This window comes from Myotis lucifugus, unplaced genomic scaffold (assembly GCF_000147115.1).
Source record: "Myotis lucifugus unplaced genomic scaffold, Myoluc2.0 scaffold_7, whole genome shotgun sequence".
Taxonomy (NCBI): Eukaryota; Metazoa; Chordata; class Mammalia; order Chiroptera; family Vespertilionidae; genus Myotis; species Myotis lucifugus.
The window spans coordinates 7,227,545-7,245,069 of NW_005871055.1; the positions used below are offsets into that span (position 1 = coordinate 7,227,545).

Consider the following 17,525-nt stretch of genomic DNA (forward strand, 5'->3'; position numbering starts at 1 on the left):
CCACCTGTTGACTTACGCCCACGGCGCGGGGGGATCAGGCTTAAGAAATGCAGACAGACATCCTTCTGGTAGCCAGGGAGCCCTCCCGGGGATGTCCGACTAAAGGCTTAGGCCCCCAAGGGATCGGGCCTAAACTGTTAGTTAGACATTCTTAGTGCTGCCATGGAGGTGGGAGAGGCTCCTGCCACCACCTCCGCACTGGCCAGCCATGAGCCAGCTTCTGGCTGAGTGGCACTACTCCTTGGTCTGACCTAAACCCTAGAGATTAGCACTTCATTTTACAACTTTTTCTTGGTTTATAGGCAGCAGCAAACTCAGACCACACAGTCGGGTGTGTGCCCGGGCCCTCCCACCCTCCGATCGCCATGGGGGTCGCTCTGCGCAGGCCAGCCCACAACCCCGGTCCCTGGGGTCGGGTTTGCTGCCGGCTTTCCAATGGCATCACCGGCTGGGGGGTGGGGAAAGGCGGCCTTTGCCCACCCCCTAGCTCTTGCCTGCTGCCTGGGTTGCCGATCACCATTCTTCAGTCCTTCCCCTTTCGCCTCCCATCATTGGGCGTATGCAAATTAGCTGCCATCTTTGTTGGCGGTTAACCGCCATCTTAGTTGGCAGTTGATTTGCATAAGGATATGCTGATTAGCCAATGGGAAGGGTAGCGGTCTTACACTAATTACCATGTTTCTCTTTTATTAGTGTAGACTAGAGGCCCCGTGCATGAAATTCGTGCACGGGGGCGTGGTGTTCCTCAGCCTGGCCTGCACCTTCTCCAATCTGGGACCCCTCGGATTGGTCCCCCCCAACTGCCCTCCCCTGCAGGCCTGGTTGCACCCAACTGCCCTCCCCTGCTGGCCTGATCACCCACAACTGCCCTCCCCTGCTGGCCATCTTGTGGCGGCTATCTTGTGACATGGCATGAAGGTGTGACGCCACCTAGGCTTTTATTATATAGGATAGGATTCTTTGTGCTTCTTTATGAAGAGCTCCTGTCCACCACTAAAATCAAGTTAAGAATTTTAAAATAATTTAAAAGAAATACCTGACTACTGCAGAGGGAAGGGAGTTTGCAAATCTGGGTGAAAAGGTGAAAGGATTAAGCAAAATAAAAACAAACAATAAAAACTCATAGACACTGAAGACAGCATGGTGATTGCCAAAGGGAAAGGAGGCTGGGGGAAGGTAGAAGAGGTTAAAGGGAGATAAATGAGGATGGAAGGACACTTGACTTGGGGTGGTGAACACACAATATAATAATACAGATGATGTATTACAGAATTTTACACCTGAAACCTATATAATTTTATTAACCTATGTCACCCCAATAAATTCAACAACAAAAAAGAAATGTTCTGTTTTTGTCTATGATGTAATTAATAATGTACTTTTTAAATGTCCATTTCCACAACTCTACTGCTTTGGCATAAGCATAACATATATGGCAACCCTTTGCCAACTTACCTGGCACCAGCAGTGCCATTAACAGTACTTCATTTTTTTTCCAGCATCTACTCGAACACGAATGCAAAGCAGAAAATGAGTGATAACATAGATATCTCAAACAGGGAAGCCAAGTGAGGATTTCATGACTTTGGTGGGTACTGTGTTCACCTCTGGCTCTTACAGAGCCGACTGTGTAACTCTCCCAGGTTCTGTTTACGGCCACATTTAATACATATCTTCTGCTCTTTTTATGGATATAAAATGTTCAGGTGCACATTGAATATTTGTGCAGACAATTCCTAAGCCATTTGCAATGCTGTAGTTAATAGAATATGCATTATTATTGTACAAGATTGAAAATCTTGTGTAAAATCTGCCATTTTAAAGTTGTAACAGATATTTCTGTTTCCAAAGGATGCCTGGGAGTGGGAGTCCCAACAACCCATGCCTGTCTGAATACTTTGTCTTTTCTTGTGGCGTATGTGTGATGTTTGCTATTATTTTTATTAATTTATATTTATTTTTTTTTAATTTAACATGAACATCCTTAAAAATGTGTCTTTTCTTCCAAATGCAATTTGGCTGACTGCCCCCCAATAACCCAAATGATCCTGAATTCTTCTTCTAAAACAGATATTAGAAACTATGAAAAAATTACTAATTTTTATACATTAGATTTTAGTTTACTAATGGAATCTGATGTACTGTGTTTTGTTTTATACGTTTTAGCTTTTAAATACAAGCAGAAAGCAAACTATAAGCATAGGATATTGTCATACTACTGATACAGATTTCATACCTCAGGACTTCTAAGAATTTGTTGATTCTTTCCTTCATCCAACTCATGCTTTAAAATTAGGGTTATTAATAGTGCTCTTGGTTATGCCATTCAGGTTACTGAATTCAGAAAGAATCCATCTAGTCCTTGGAAAATAGTGTTCAGCCATAGCTTTGCCTTAGAGGACCCTAATGCAGTATATCCAAAGTGCACTTTCTAATGTTCCTGGGTCCTGAAGAATCAAAATTCAAAATAATTTTAATCCATAAAACAGACTGTTAAATTAGGAGTCTTAATTTTTTATTTTTATTTTTATTTTTTTTTAGAGATTAGTCTAATTGCATCTCAGCAATTATTCTGTCCTCCTAAATTTGGGAAGGGGTGTGTGTTCTCTCGAATGGTACATGTCTTCCTTGTATCTTTAGAGCTTGCAACTGTCTATTTATCTTTTTTTTTTAACATCAGATGGTCTAACACTGGCCCATTCACAGCCACATTATTTCCAGTTTAAAATATCAAGTACATATTCAAAGGCCTTTGGGTTAGGCATTAATGTTTCTAATTTTTTGCAAAAATTTCAAAATAGCTATATTGTAAGAGAGGTGCTTTCCCTCCTGGCACCTAAAGGTGTATTTGAACTATCTTGTGTGATTAACTTATTTAGAGATGGTATAATTTAAAATAGATGGTATTTAAGGTAGCATCAACTAGCTTTTAGGAAAATCACTTTTGTCTAAACTCTTTCTAAAAAGAAATCTTTTCTGTTTGTTAGAAAACAAAATTTTATTTTATGCTCAATTAAGTTTCAAACTTTTATTTTTACAGTTATCTTGATAACAAAGGAACTAGAATGCTTTACTCCATTCCCTCATTAACTTTTGCATGAATATCATACAAATCAGTTAGCTGTTAGCTCAAGGGCTTACCGTATTTCTGAGCCTTTTGCTAACAAACTCCCATTAGAAATAGTACCGGAATTTTAGGAACTACAGAGATCGTGTATTGAGATTCCTTAAATAAGGCTTCAGATATTACTTTATTGCTTTTTTGTATTGGTTAAAACTGTACATTTAATATTGCTGTGTTACTATTTTCTACAATTAATAATTTGTTTATTTTAAAATAAATTAGTTGTTAAGAGTCTTAATGATCTGTTGTGGTCTTTGTATTAATTGCACTAATGTTCTCTTATATCTAAACTCTCTACTGGTATCTCATCTGTTCTTAGCCTTAGTGGGTTTTATATGCTGATGATCCCTAAATTTACTTCTCTAGCCCTGACCTCTTCACAAAAGTCAAAGCTCTCATAGCCAATAGACCTCTTCATTCCTACTCCTCCCCGCTCTCAACTAATTAGTATGAACCAAAATCAAACAAAAATACCTTGTTTCTACCCTAGTCTTTCCCCATTTTACTAAACACTTGCTTGAGCAAAAAACCTAAGAGTCATCTATTAATTCCTGTCTGGACCACCATTAAAGATTTCTAAGCTCGTTCTCTCTCTCTCTCTCTCTCAGACAACCCAGACAAATAAGTCTCCATGTTTCCTCTTTCCTTTTTACCTTTCAACTCCATAAAGAACAAAAATGATCCCGTTAAAATGTAAATGGATTTTCATTGCTACCCTACTTGAATCATTCACACTCCTTATCTTGGCCTGTGAAGTGGCCCTACCTCCTCCTCCATCCTCACCTCACTTTTCTGCTTGCTTCATGTGCTTTAGCCACACTGACCTTACTCTAATGATGCCAAACCTGTCCCTACAGCTCAGGCTTTTATGTTTGCTATTCCTTCTGTCTCTAGGTGCTCTTTCCCTAGAATTTTGCCTTTCAGTGCTCAGAGGATTTGTTTGACCACCCAAGTATGTAGAAGCAAATAATATTCCCTTCCTCTTTTCAGATGCCATGTACGTACTATATTCCAATCATAGTTGTAAATGTGATGATACAACAGTTAATAAAAAAAACTGCCCTAACCGACGTGGCTCAGTGGACACAGCATCGGCCTGCGGACTGAAGGGTCCCGGGTTTGATTCCAGTCAAGGCATGTACCTTGGTTACGGGCACATCCCCATTGGGAAGTGTGCAGGAGGCAGCTGATCGATGTTTCTCTCTCATCAATGCTTCTAACTCTCTATCCCTCTCCCTTCCTCTCTGTAAAAAATCAATAAAATATATTTTTTAAAAAACAAAACCAAAATCCCATCTTTGTGGAACTTCATTCTATTTCTAGTTTGGGGGAAGTACAGCAAGTGAATAAATAAATGTGGAATACATAATATGTCCAATTGTATTAAGTACTTTGGAGAAAGAGCAGGGAGAGGATAGGGAGTGCTGGTAGGGAAAGTTTTAAATTTTCAGTAGAGTTGTCAGGGAAAGACTTGCTGAGGTGATACTTCAGCAGAGCCCTGAAGGTGGTGGGAGAGGGAGCCATTGACAGGAAAACAGTCCCCAGAGGGGGAAGCCAGAGCTAGGCGGTGGGAATCGTCTGGTGCTGTGGTTGGCAAACTGTGGCTCGAGAGCCACATGCGGCTCTTTGGCCCCTTGAGTGTGGCTCTTCCACAAAATACCACGTGCGGGCGCACACATACAGTGCAATTGAAACTTCGTGGTCCATGCGCAGAAGTTGGTTTTCGGCCTGGGCGAGTCTATTTTGAAGAAGTACTGTTGATATTTGGCTCTGTTGACTAATGAGTTTGCCGACCACTGGTCTGGTGTGTTTGAGCAATAAGGAGTCATAGAAGAATGGAGAGTTGTAAGAGGAGGAGTGGTGGAGCAGGTATCTCTCTTAATCTAATATAAAGTTTATATGAAAGGCCTTTCCTCCCAAGCATCTTTTATGTATATAACAAACCCACAGTTCATCTGCAATTCTGAAATCCAAAAGGCTTAAAAAAAAAAAAAGGAAAGAAAGAGGTGGAGCTCTGGCTGGGGTGCTAAGTGGTTAGTGCATTGGCCTGCTCCGTGAAGGGTCGTGGGTTTGATTCTCAGTCAAGGGCATGCACCTGGGTTTCTGTTTCCTCCCCATCCCCAGGTGGGGCACGTGGGGAAGGAAGGCAACCAGTCTATATGTCTCTCTCCCATCGATGTTTCTCTTTCTCCTCCTCTCTCTCTCCCTCCCCAACCTCCCTGCCACTCACTCTGAAAAGTAAAGGAAAAAATATCCTCAGGTGAGGATTCAAAACAAAACAAAACAGGGTGGATAGTTTGTTCCTGGTGGAAGAAAGGCAAATAAAGAGGTTAGAGCAGGAAAAGCAGCAAGCATACTTGAAAGGACTGTATGTTGGATGGAGATCTTATATGAAATGCAGTCTCTTAGGGTAAGGCAAAATCAAGCAATTTATGACACTAAAACTTCTTAATCTAGATAATAAAAATAGATCACTTCTGGCAATTTAGCATTTTAGAAATTAAAGTTATTTAAAAAAACAAGTTCAAATTCATATATTTTCATCACTTTCCCAGTGCAGATGTTGGGGGAGGGGGCACAGCCATCTACATGCTAGTTCTGTTACCATTTGCATGGATTCATAGAAACTTGCCTGTAGAAGCATATTTTTGTTCCTCATTTTGGAGCCAGATAGTGTACCCAGCATTGGCTAGGTAACACTGTATAATATTTGAATGGAATTAAAATAGGCTTTTTAAATTCTTATAAATCCTTTTTTTGTATCCATTATTTTGGGACTATACTTATATATTAGTATTGCTATATATGACAATGGTAGTTTAATATGAATGTTAAGTTTATTCCACAGACCAACATCAGGTACTTCCTGAATAGAAAATTTTGGGATTTTAACTGAATTTAGTGAAAGAAAATCAGTATGATTTGTTTCTATGCTTTGGCAAAGACTGAATTAAAAATAACAGTAAGGTATCCTTTTTCCTTTCTTTTTACAATTCTCCCAACCTATTTGTTGTAATAATAGGAGGGGGAGTCTAATAAGAGACAAGACTGTGTAGTTTGTCATTGCTTCCTTTTCATTACTGGTCAAGAATTCTATTTCTAAATAAAACTCACCAGGTTATGGTTCAAAATGACTGGCAGTTTCTTCCAGTCTCAGCTGAAGAACATTAACCTTTACTTTTAAAAAAGCATGGATTTGTATTTTCATAAAACATCTATCAGCAGATGTAAAATCTGTAAAATCTTAACTTTTCTCTGTAAATTAGGGTAAAATTATTTTGGAAGCATTAAAACATTGAACCTCCTCATGTGAGCAGAGTCGAAACAAAAACTTAAGGATAGGAAATCTAAGATGAAAGGAAGGATCCATCCATCCATAACATTCTTATGTAGTGTTATTATGAAAATGTAACTTTTCTCTCTCATATCCCTAATTGAACAGTAGTGTTTCTGAGACTCTATCCTCAAAGACCAGAGAGAAGCATGTTTTTTTCAGAGAGATGCATCCACTGGACTCATATGTCATCTTTCAAACGTCTATAATTAGCCCTTATTGTTTGGAATCGGGGATTTTAAGCGCTCTCATCCTTGGCTAAAAACATCAAAAATACTCTTTGGTTACATATTTTTTAATATACTGAATTAGAATCCTTGAATCTATATTTTGAAAAAGTCCTATAGCGTATTCTGTTGTACCCAAAGATACGAAGCACTGAGCCATATAGCAGTGCAGACCTAACATAACAAAGTGTAGAAAGAAAACCCAGATACAAATCCACCTGACCCTCCTTAATAACTTGTACTCTGGCAATATGGCTATTGACTCATTGTGGAGTTTGGTAAAGGGTGGTCCATTTTGCATCCTTAAATAAACTTACCTGTTCCCTTTGTTCCAATTTTTACACGAAATGAGTTCGTAAAAGAAAAAGGCAGCAAGGAGCTTCAGAAGACCCTATCAGACGGCAAGAAAGAGGAAAGGCTTTGGAAGACACTATGAAAATGTGAAGGTTTTGGTCAGTTACAGTGAGCATAGGAGGGTGAGGAGGAAAAGTCAGACATGAAGACTGGAGTTGTCCAACTGCGAGAACTGACAGCTATAGGTAATAGCCAGATCTGCGTATTTCTTTGCTGGATAAAATAGCAAATCTACCAAAAAGTGGGGGAAAAGGATATATGGTAGATTTAAAATAAATAACTGAATGAGACTATATAATTTCAGAAATAGGATTGCAATTTAGAACTAGAGGCATCCAGATTACTTAGCCTCTACAAGATAAGGTGTGCAAAACTGGATAAACAATGAAACTAAGGATTCTAATGTGACCTCACCAATAAAGAACAGCCACAGGCAATAATATGAACAGTAAGTTGTTTATAACCATTTGTTTTAAGTGGGCTTCAGTATGCTACCTTATTTGAGTAACTGCTTTAAAATACAAGCTCATATCACATGGATTTATATACATAAGGCATAAAGTTGATGCAATTTTGCTGTTTCTTAGGAATTAAAAAACGTGGATATAAAGTACAGCATAGGGAATATCATCAATAATATTATAATAATGATGTATGTATGGTGCCAGGTAGATACTAGAAATATCGGGGGGAACACTTTGTAAAGTACATGATTATCTAACCAGTATGCTGTACACCTGAAACTAATACAAAATAATATTGAGTAGAAACTGTATTTGAAAAAAAATTTAATAAATTAAAAATACACATCTATTCTATTATATTCAAATAAACACTTTATTATCAAATAGTTCAGTATCAGAACAAGGTTTCTAGTTCCAAGAGTTTTCTTTACATAATATCATATTGTGAAACATATTAGGAGGATCTGATACTATCCTATAGCTCATTCTAGTTTTTATTTTGCAGTTGGGTAACTTGTTTTTTACCTAAAAAGTATAAATTTATCTCATTCTTCTTAATGCTGTATATGAAATGTAAGTTTTAGTGCCTTTTCAGCTGGTATTTTATAATTATACTGTACCAGGTTAAGAGACCTGATTTCAAGTGACATAAAAGTCAATTACAAGAAAAACACAAACATTTTTATATACAGAGGCAAATCTCTCAACACAAAGGCAAAGGACATTTTGCAATTATGTAAGGCAGGTGAGCCCAGAAATAATATTCATTCAAAGATAGTACTTCATATTCAATAATCCCATAAGCGAAATCAATGACTCAGAGTAAATAGAAAATTAAAGTTAGCCCTTAGGCCTTTGACAATTTATTTGCCAAGGCCTTTTGTGAATTCTAATTAATGCTCTAAATTAGCCACTATTTCTCAGAACGATGCACCAGAAGAATATGAACCTTAACAGATGCATGCTGTTTTAAATTTATCCCACCAAAAAAAAAGTTATTCTCAGGGCATACTTAAGATTTATAATAAATTAATTTAGTGCCTACTATATGCAAGGCACTGTGCTGGATGCTGAAAATGTGGTGGTGACAGCATTCCTTGTCATTATGCAATATCAGCCTGTTGAATAACAGAACATTTGACCAGACTAGCATATACTTAGACCAATATGCCAAAAGTGTCCAACTTAAGTGACTCAAAAGAGGAAATGGTAAATATAATAAGACATTTTAATTGTTTTCCCTGGAGCTTAGTCACATCTGATCAGAGTGTTTAATGCCTTTTATATCAACTCTGGATTTCAGCAGATGGGGAAGACTGACCACCATCCCTCTTTTGACAGAACGTAAGTATTCAGCCAAATGTAGCTCATTATTAATACTATTAAAGGGAAGTTATTCTCTGGCTTTTAAAGGGAAGACAGGAATGCTAAAAATGTTTTCCTGCAGGTGAGGATCAATTTTTAAAGGCTCCAACTCTGCTTGCTTTGCTGATAAAGTTCTTCAGGAGATCATGGTCCATTTCTGCAAAGCCTGAAGTTTGTGTTACTACAGTCAAATGGTTTACACAAAACCTGAAGCAGAATTCTTCCAAATCCTAGGAACAACAAAAAAATATTTTAACAAGTTCATATTTTCCAATGTAATGCAACGTAGAATGAAAACACACAATCAAGGAAAAAGGATTTGATAGCCAATAGGAAGACATATTGGTATGGCAATACCTAAAGAATAGTTATAAAACTATAGTGCTAATATGAATCGATGGTTGTAAAAATGTAAATGACAAAGTAAAACATTCAGGTTCCTCCACACCAGCCAATACCAGAAATAGGCACCTACATGTCTGAATTCTGTACCTTTCACAGTGAGAGAACTAGTATTACTAGTATTTGTACTGTTGGTTCCACTTTCAGTATTTGTTAAAAGTATGACATTCCTCTTTTATATTCCCCTAGGGCAGAGGTGGGGAGCATCTGGCCCACGGGCCATATAAGGCCCACAAAATCATTTGGTCTGGCCCTGCCAAGGCATTAGGGGTGAGTTAATTAAATGTTTAACCAAATATAGCAGGTTAATTTTTAAGTTGATAATTTTATATGGCCCGCCAATGATGTTATAAATATGTAAATGGCCCTTGGCAAAAAAAAAGGTTCCCCACCCTTTTGTTTATTGTCTATATTATTTTGAATATAATACAAAGGGAATATAAAAGAGGAGTGTCATACTTTTAACAAATTCTGAAAGATGAGATGGTTGTTCCATCAGACCCTGATTACCTTCAGTAATCTTAACTGGGAAAATGACATCATGACTTTCTCCTAAAAGAAACTCCTCAGATTGGTGTTTCTGCTTTACTATAATTCACTCTGGGCCAAAGAATAGTCCTGTAGTACTTCTCTTTATCAGATTTGTAAACTTGAGACAGAATGAAGGTGGCTGGATGCTTTTTTGGCCCCAGACAAATTAGAGCTAGAGGCCAGCTGGCGGAGACTCCAGTTGCCTTTGACCCTGGGCTATGCTGCTGTCTTGACCCAGGACAAGGTGCTGCCAGGTAGAAGTCAACCCAAAAGTTTCTGCTGTATTAGCTGAAACTGATTTATTTAAAAAGCCCAAAATAATGTCCAAGCAATCACATATACACATTACACATATAAATTATAGCAGATGCTGGAGATGAAAACACAGGCAAAAATTCACAGTAGTAATAGCCATTCCAATCAAATTCACAGTATCTTTTAAGTAAAGAAACAAACTACATGAAGAAAATCTATCCATTTCACCCCTAAACAGCTACGTAGGCTGCTAGGGTCACAGTGGCAATATGACATCTCTAAGTCCTTGGTAAGCCCTAAGTGATAGAACAGCCAAAAATACACACACACACTCAATATCAGAACATGTGACTATACATAAAAATGTGCTTCATTAATATATAGTGAATATACCAACATCCATTTGAAATTATGGACTCTTGCTTAAATTTTTAGAAATGACATTTTTGCCTATAGCACACTGAAGTGAAACAAGACAGCAAATACACTGTTCTTTATGAAAACCTGTATTTTATGTATACATATGGTCTACTTTACTGATTGTCTCTTATGTAATGTAGGTACAACAATTAGTTAGATGGGCTATAGTAAAATACAGTGCCTCTACAGGCAAAGTTGAAATTCACTAAACAAACATTTCTTTTTCTTTTTTTAAAATATATTTTATTGATCTTTTACAGAGAGGAAGGGAGAGGGATAGAGAGTTAGAAACACCGATGAGAGAGAAACATCGATCAGCTGCCTCCTGCACACTTCCCACTGGGGATGTGCCCGCAACCAAGGTACATGCCCTTGACTGGAATCAACCCTGGGACCCTTGAGTCCGCAGGCCGATACTCTATCCACTGAGCCAAACCGGTTAGGGCAGAAACAAACATTTCTTGATATGTGTCAGGCACTATCCTAAGCACTAAGGATTTGGTTGTGAGTAAAGAAAAGTCCTTGCCATTCTTCAAGGAGCTTACTTATTAGAAAACAGAGAGCTGGAAGGTTAACCATACAAATAAGGCACATAAGTAAGGAATATGAAAAAGTCCTGGAAATTAAGCCTAGTTCAGATGAAAACACTATACTACATCCACCAAATTGCCATCCGAGGTAGCTCACCAGAGTCCAGAATTATCACCATGACTTTAACAAACTACAAAAAGCACATTGATTTTTTTTATTTTTTGCCAGAAAGCATTTTGCATGTTGTAAGTGCCCAATAAAGCATTACCTGGATGCAAGACAAACGTCCACTATGCTTTTAAATGTCAATGTTTCTAGCTGGGTGAGACTTTTTAAAACATTAAGTAAAAAAAAAACCAACAACTAGTATTTAGAAATATATACATAATGTAATCTAGGAAAAGATTAGAAGGAGCTGTGTGAAAATGTTATGTTCTTTGGTTAATGAGTCATTTCCTTCCTTATTCTTTTTTTATTTTTCAAATTTTCTTTACTAAGCATATTATTATTTATATAAGCACACAAAAGGTTAAAACCTTTTCTTCCACCCACCACTAAAATGTCCCTGTTTTTTTTTTTTTAACCAAAGGAGAGGATATCCTTATAACAAAAGGAAATCGACTCCAAGAAGTATAGCCTGTTTCCTAAAGATTTAGCTCAAGACAGGTTTTCTTTCCTTTCATTATCATCAAAACAATACATGGTCCCTGCACAAAGTTCAAAAAAAAACAAAGATAAGGAAATGAAAATCATCCATAATTCCACCATCTAAAGATAACCACTGACTATATTTTTCAGTCTTTTTTCTTCGTAGATAATGGAAAAAAAATCAGTCTTAGTCTTTTTAAATTCAGCTATTTATACTTTTAAAAAAATGAAAATGGGACCATAGTTTTTCATATTATTAATATTCTATATAGTTTAAACAATTCTCTAGGGTTCACATTGACTTTTTCTAATTTTTCAAAATTATAAAAAATGCTGCAATAAACATCTTTTAAGTTAATCTTTGTCCAAATCCATGATTACTTCCTTAAGACAATTTATGTGAATTTCTGAAAGAATTAGATCTTTAGAGTTTTTAATACATATAATACCAAACTGTGCCCCAGAATGATTGTACCAGTTTGCACTTTCATCAGCAGTTTAGGAGGACAGCCATTGTTCTGAGCTGTAGTATTTCTAAAAATATATTCGCTGGTATGACAAATGTTTTTATTTATATTTTTCATTTGTTCATAAATCTATATGGTTCATTTGTTCAGTCAAATCACTCATATTATCTTTTTATTTTTAAGAACTATACATTATGGTAAGCTTGCTTTATCATATGTTGCAAAAAATTTCCCAGCGTATTATTTACTTTTTAATTTTCCTTGTATTTTTTGGTGTATAAGCATCTTTTTTTTTAATCAAATCCATCAATCCTTCCTGCCTTTGAGGTCCACCCTAACGTTATATAGTCACTAATATTTCTTCTGATATTTTATTGTTTATATTAAGTATTTAACCTACTTAATGTAAAGATATGAAGTAGACACCTACCTGTTTTTTTTCCAGAAGGAAAGCTAACTGAAAAAATTCTTTTCTTACCTGAGCATCATACTTCACAGCAGCAGAGAGCAGAGCAATGGCATTCTCCTCACAGATGCCTTGCTTGATAGTTTGCTGGCAGAGCTTTTTCAAACGATTTTCTCTATAAAATGTAGCCAAATCTAGCAATCCTGGTGGAAAGAGATGTTTATGTGGGTGGAGTGACTTCAAGCATCCTAATTTAAACTCACTCAACCCTTAAGATTTTTTTTGACATTATTTTGAATATAATCCTTAGTGAAGGCTGTATAGATAGACTTGTGCTCATACACTCTGAGCAAGGGGCTTTCCCTAAAACATGGCTGAACTGAGCAAATACAATAGACAAACAAGCAGCCATGGAAAATAAGAGCAATGAACAAGGCTTTCATATGTTTCCTAGAAATGCCCCTCTAATGATCTGTCCGCCTGCATTACCAATGTCTGCTCTGGGGTCATTTCCATCAGCATACATACATGCTATAATAGCGCTCATCTCTTTAAAAAAAAAAAAAAAAAGAAAAACCTGTCATGGGGACATGTCTGCCTCTCATCACCCTCCCCATTTCTCTGCTCCTCTCTACAGCAAACCTCCAGGGGAGAGTCCTCTGCTTGCTGCCTCCATTTTCTGAGCTCCCATTCTCATCTCAAGCCATTCCAGGCATAATCCCATCCCCTCCACCCCTGACATCACACCTGGGATTGTCACTAAAGGCTGCCACAATGCCAAGTCCAACGCTATTCTCCAGTTTCATCTTACTCAAGAATGACACAAAATTTCCTGTGGCTGATGATCATCCCTTTCTTGAAATGCTTTGTTACTTGCTTGTGTTTTTCTTCTTTTTAATTAGTTACTCTTAAGTCTCTTGGCTAGACCATTTTTCCTGACTTTCAAATGTTTGAGTGCCCCAGGGTTCAATCCTCATATTCTTATTTCACTTATTCCCCTAAGTCAGTGGTTGCCACGGACCTCACGGACCACCAGTGGTCCTCGGACCATCAGTTGGCAACCACTGCCCCTAAGTGATTCCAGCCCGGTGTTTCAAATGCCATTAATTGTTATCTACCCTATAAGACACTATGAAGTACTCCAGTCAGGAATGGCCAGTTAGCATTTGAAAGACCCTTGTCAGGAGTTTCAGATACTACCTAAATCTTCAGAGAGAGCTAGAAATACTTTGTTATTGGTGAAATGAGTAGTGTTCAGGATATGTGGCTTGGCTCTAAATATCGTGAGCGCCTTTTTGCCTTTGCATGAATGGCATTCAAGCATCATGAGCTTAAGTAGTCCTATACCTGTGGAGTGGTACATTCGCTAGGTCTACATCCAGTCCTAGGCTGGTGAAAAGGTTAGCTAAACCCTGCTACTAGAGTATTGTTACATCTACTTCATGCTAACCTTTCAAGCAAACTACTTTATAGAGGGCCTAATGGACAGATAGCAGGGATTTCATCAATCTCACAACATTTACTGTTCTTGTTTGTGTCTGCTATTGAGTTTTGTAAGTGTGGAAGAATTTGGTCAGAAACTTGCTTTCATTGTAATATGACACACATTATCAAAGTTATGAAAGAAAAGCCTGTGGTCCATTGGAGGATGCTGAAACCATAAGAGTTGTGAATGGCTCAGTGGTTTCTGGTCAGTTTTCAACAACTCCCAAACTCATACCAACAGCCCTGTGTACTCCCCAGCTTCAGACTCACATTGACCAGGACTCACAAGAACTGCCCTAAGACAGGACCCTGCCCCACGTCCCTGCTCAGGAGGCCTCACTCTGTACTGCCAGGCACACCCCTCATCACCAAAGTGTGGTTAAGGAGCCGTGTACCCATTCTTACTTAGGGCACACTTTGGGTGTCTGGGACCCTGGGATTCCCCGACTACCTGGCCCTGAGACCACATGTGTGGGTATTCCCTCCCCTCCAAACCATACCACCAATGCACAGCCCCTCAGCCTCAAGGGGTGGCCTGAGGTGGGGGTGGCTGGAGCTTGGACATGCAGGCTGTGGTGCCCACACACCCCTTGTGATGCAGGATGTAGCTGGTGGAGGGGAAAGGAAGGCACCTGGCTGCAAGCTGGAGGCCAGAGGCCTGTCCCTCCCATGCCACTGTGTTCAGCACAGAACTCCCAGGAGTCGCACAACTCTAAATTCCGACTAAAACTTAACCTGGCCTTTCAGTTCTCAATGAAGGTATACTTTTCAAGGTCTGAGGATTGAACATATTTTATCTGAAGTTAGCATCACATCTCACTAAGTTTTTAGATGTATGATACGTAGCCCTTTATTTGGACTCTTGCCCAGGGCCCTGCAAATATTAGGGGTGAGCTGATAAAAATAACTGCCACTTGAATGTTTAATCAACTCCTTTGACTTTTCAAACTCAAGAGCAGCATCTTTCCATCGTCTTCATCTCAGTGAATGATACTTCATTACCCCAGCCATTCAGGCCGAGCACCTCAGCACAGTCATCCTTCTCTTCTCCTTACAATCCTTCTCTTCTCCTTACACCCACACCCCAGCCATTGACAAATACCATCAGCTCCATCTTTAAAATATCCAGATCTGGTCTCTTCAACGCCACCACTGCTACACCACTAACCCAGGGTGCCATCATGTCACACCTGAGCCACTAGAATTACTGATCTTTTAAAAACAAATCACATCATTCCTATGGTATAAGCTACTTGTTGCTTCTCCACTACACACACAGTCATGGCCACCTGGATATGACCACACTTTCCCCCACCTCCTATGCATCTGGCTGGGTTATGGCCTTGGCCAGCTCTGATCCATGGTTTGAAGTAAGGGGAACTTCCAGGACCCTTCCTCCTTAAGATTCTGGGCATTTTCCCTTCACCCTTTTGTCGCTGTCCCTCCATCCTGTTACCTGTAATGCAAATGCGGCCTTGGACCATGAGCACAGGGGCCACATATAGCAATGCCCTGCCCTGTATCCCTGTGTGAGAGAGAAAGATACTATCTTGTTTAAGCCACTCTTCCCCCCCCCCCCCATTTTACTGTCAGAATTAAAGCAAATCCTAAATAGCACAACCCTATGCTCAAAACCTCACACCAAGAAAAAAACTCAAGCTCCTCGCCATGGCCTTCACGGTTAGGTATGATCTTGCCCAGCTCTCAACTCCTTAATTCCTCCCAGTATAAGTCTTGCTCAATCCATTCCAATCACCCTGGCCTTCCCCCTCCTCTTCCACATGCTAACTTTGTTCCTGTCTTAGACTTCTGCACTTACTGTTACCAATGCTGAGTGCTCTTCCTTGGGTATCTGCATGGCCCACTCATGACTCCCCAGGGCTCTGCTCAATGCACTTCCCAATGGAGGCTTCTCTTGACCCTCCTGACTGACTGCTTGCATTTATTGCTTAGGGCTGGCCTCCCTCATCTGAGTACAAGCCCCTCAGGGGTAGGGCCTCAGTCTGTCTCTGCACAGATGCCCAAAGGAGCTGCAGCACACAGTGGGCATGGGCACTAAAACACTGTGCAAGAAAGGAAGGAAACTGTAAAACTTCAGAAATCAGACTTTCGTTTACCTGAGTAAAATTACATGCTAATTTGGTTTAAAAAAATGTTATATTGACATGTATAAACATGTCAAATGAATGTTTAAAAATTTGGGGATTGAACTCTTTCTTTAGTTCCTGACAGCTGTAAACTGAAACTTAGTATGTATTGAACTCTGCATCCATGGGGTACCCTGTGTTGCTTTTGTAATGTCAGGTGAACACTTCTGTCCCAAAGCCATCTGGGATGGAAATTCACAGATACAGAGACCAGCAGGGCTTATGATGTGGATTTTATCTGTTTTATAATGAAAACATCTTGAGGGCAATAGATATGATAGCTAAAAGTTATGTACAATACTAACATATAGTAATTAAGAGTGGTACCCGCTGCACAGTGATGATAATTCATCTATCTCTTCTTTTATCTATTCAGTCAACCTCTGAATGATTAGTAACAAGGGAAAAGAGTTTGGGTTCAACACACAAAGAGAGAACGCCTTCTGCGATTGCACTCACAGCGACATCCATTTAGGCTCCACAGAAATCACCTTGCCAAGTTACCCAGCACTTTGCCAATCTCTTGGTAAAGTCTGGTGGTAATTACCTACTGCCTCCTCAGGGGGAAGGCTGATGCTGTCTGTGTACAGGTATTCCAGGAAGGCTCGGTAAACAGGATATGAAAATTCACTCATTTCTACAATATCATCCTCACTGTCATCCAAGGAAGAACGAAAATGCTCACACCTGAAGGAAGAAAAGCATGTCAGGTCCTAGCTTCTTGGCAAGAACAGTTAACACAAGGAGCACACCCCTGTGGGGCTTAAAGGGGGAGAACCTAACAAGGAGAAAGGAAACACAACATTACACATGACACTCGCCAAGTTGCACACTTTTATGTCCCTGCCCTGGCCCCTCACTTCCTCTGTGTCCAGTTTTCAACCAACCATTAATTTAACAAGGTTGCAAATGCAAACCTGCTGTGGGAGAGCTGCCCCTGCAGACACACTGGATGGAGACAGTGCTGCCTCCCTGAAAGTAACCACACCGTGTCCAGGGAGCAGCATTTATGGAAGTCAGATGGGTTTATTTTTGTAACTGCTGAGTAATTTTGTTTCTTCACTTCCTGTTACGGTTTGAATTGTCTCTCATAAAATTCATCTGTTGAAGTCCTAACATCAGAATATAACAATATCTGAAGAAAGGGTCTTTCTTTACAGAGGTTAGTTACCAAGTTAAAATGAGGTCATTAGAGTGGACCCTAATCCAATATGACTGGTGTCCTTATGAAAAAGAGGGAATTTGGACACAGGTGTGTACACACACAGGGAGGACGCCATGTGAACACTGCATTTATGTTGCCACAAGCCAAGGAACGCCAAAGATTGCCAGAAACCCCCAAAAAGCCAGGAGGCTGGTGGACCA

At 39.2% G+C, this 17,525-nt stretch overlaps 2 protein-coding genes across 2 annotated transcripts in view; one reads left to right on the forward strand and one right to left on the reverse strand.

Annotated features, from left to right (window-relative positions):
* The window catches only part of RB1 (RB transcriptional corepressor 1), a 198,402-nt gene extending 195,040 nt beyond the window's left edge, over positions 1–3,362 (forward strand). Inside the window, 2 exon segments of the mRNA XM_006109689.3 lie at positions 1,500–1,517; positions 1,520–3,362. Of these exon segments, the coding sequence (XP_006109751.2) occupies positions 1,500–1,517; positions 1,520–1,572 (71 nt within the window). The 3' untranslated portion in view covers positions 1,573–3,362.
* A 4,500-nt stretch (positions 3,363–7,862) lies between these two features.
* Positions 7,863–17,525, reverse strand: part of RCBTB2 (RCC1 and BTB domain containing protein 2) — a 37,177-nt gene continuing 27,514 nt past the window's right edge. Inside the window, exons 9-11 of the mRNA XM_023749106.1 lie at positions 16,708–16,873; positions 12,601–12,731; positions 7,863–9,098 (exon numbers count right to left, since the gene is read on the reverse strand). Coding sequence (XP_023604874.1) covers positions 8,958–9,098; positions 12,601–12,731; positions 16,708–16,873 — 438 coding nt within the window. The 3' untranslated portion in view covers positions 7,863–8,957. The remainder of the gene's footprint in view (positions 9,099–12,600; positions 12,732–16,707; positions 16,874–17,525) is intronic.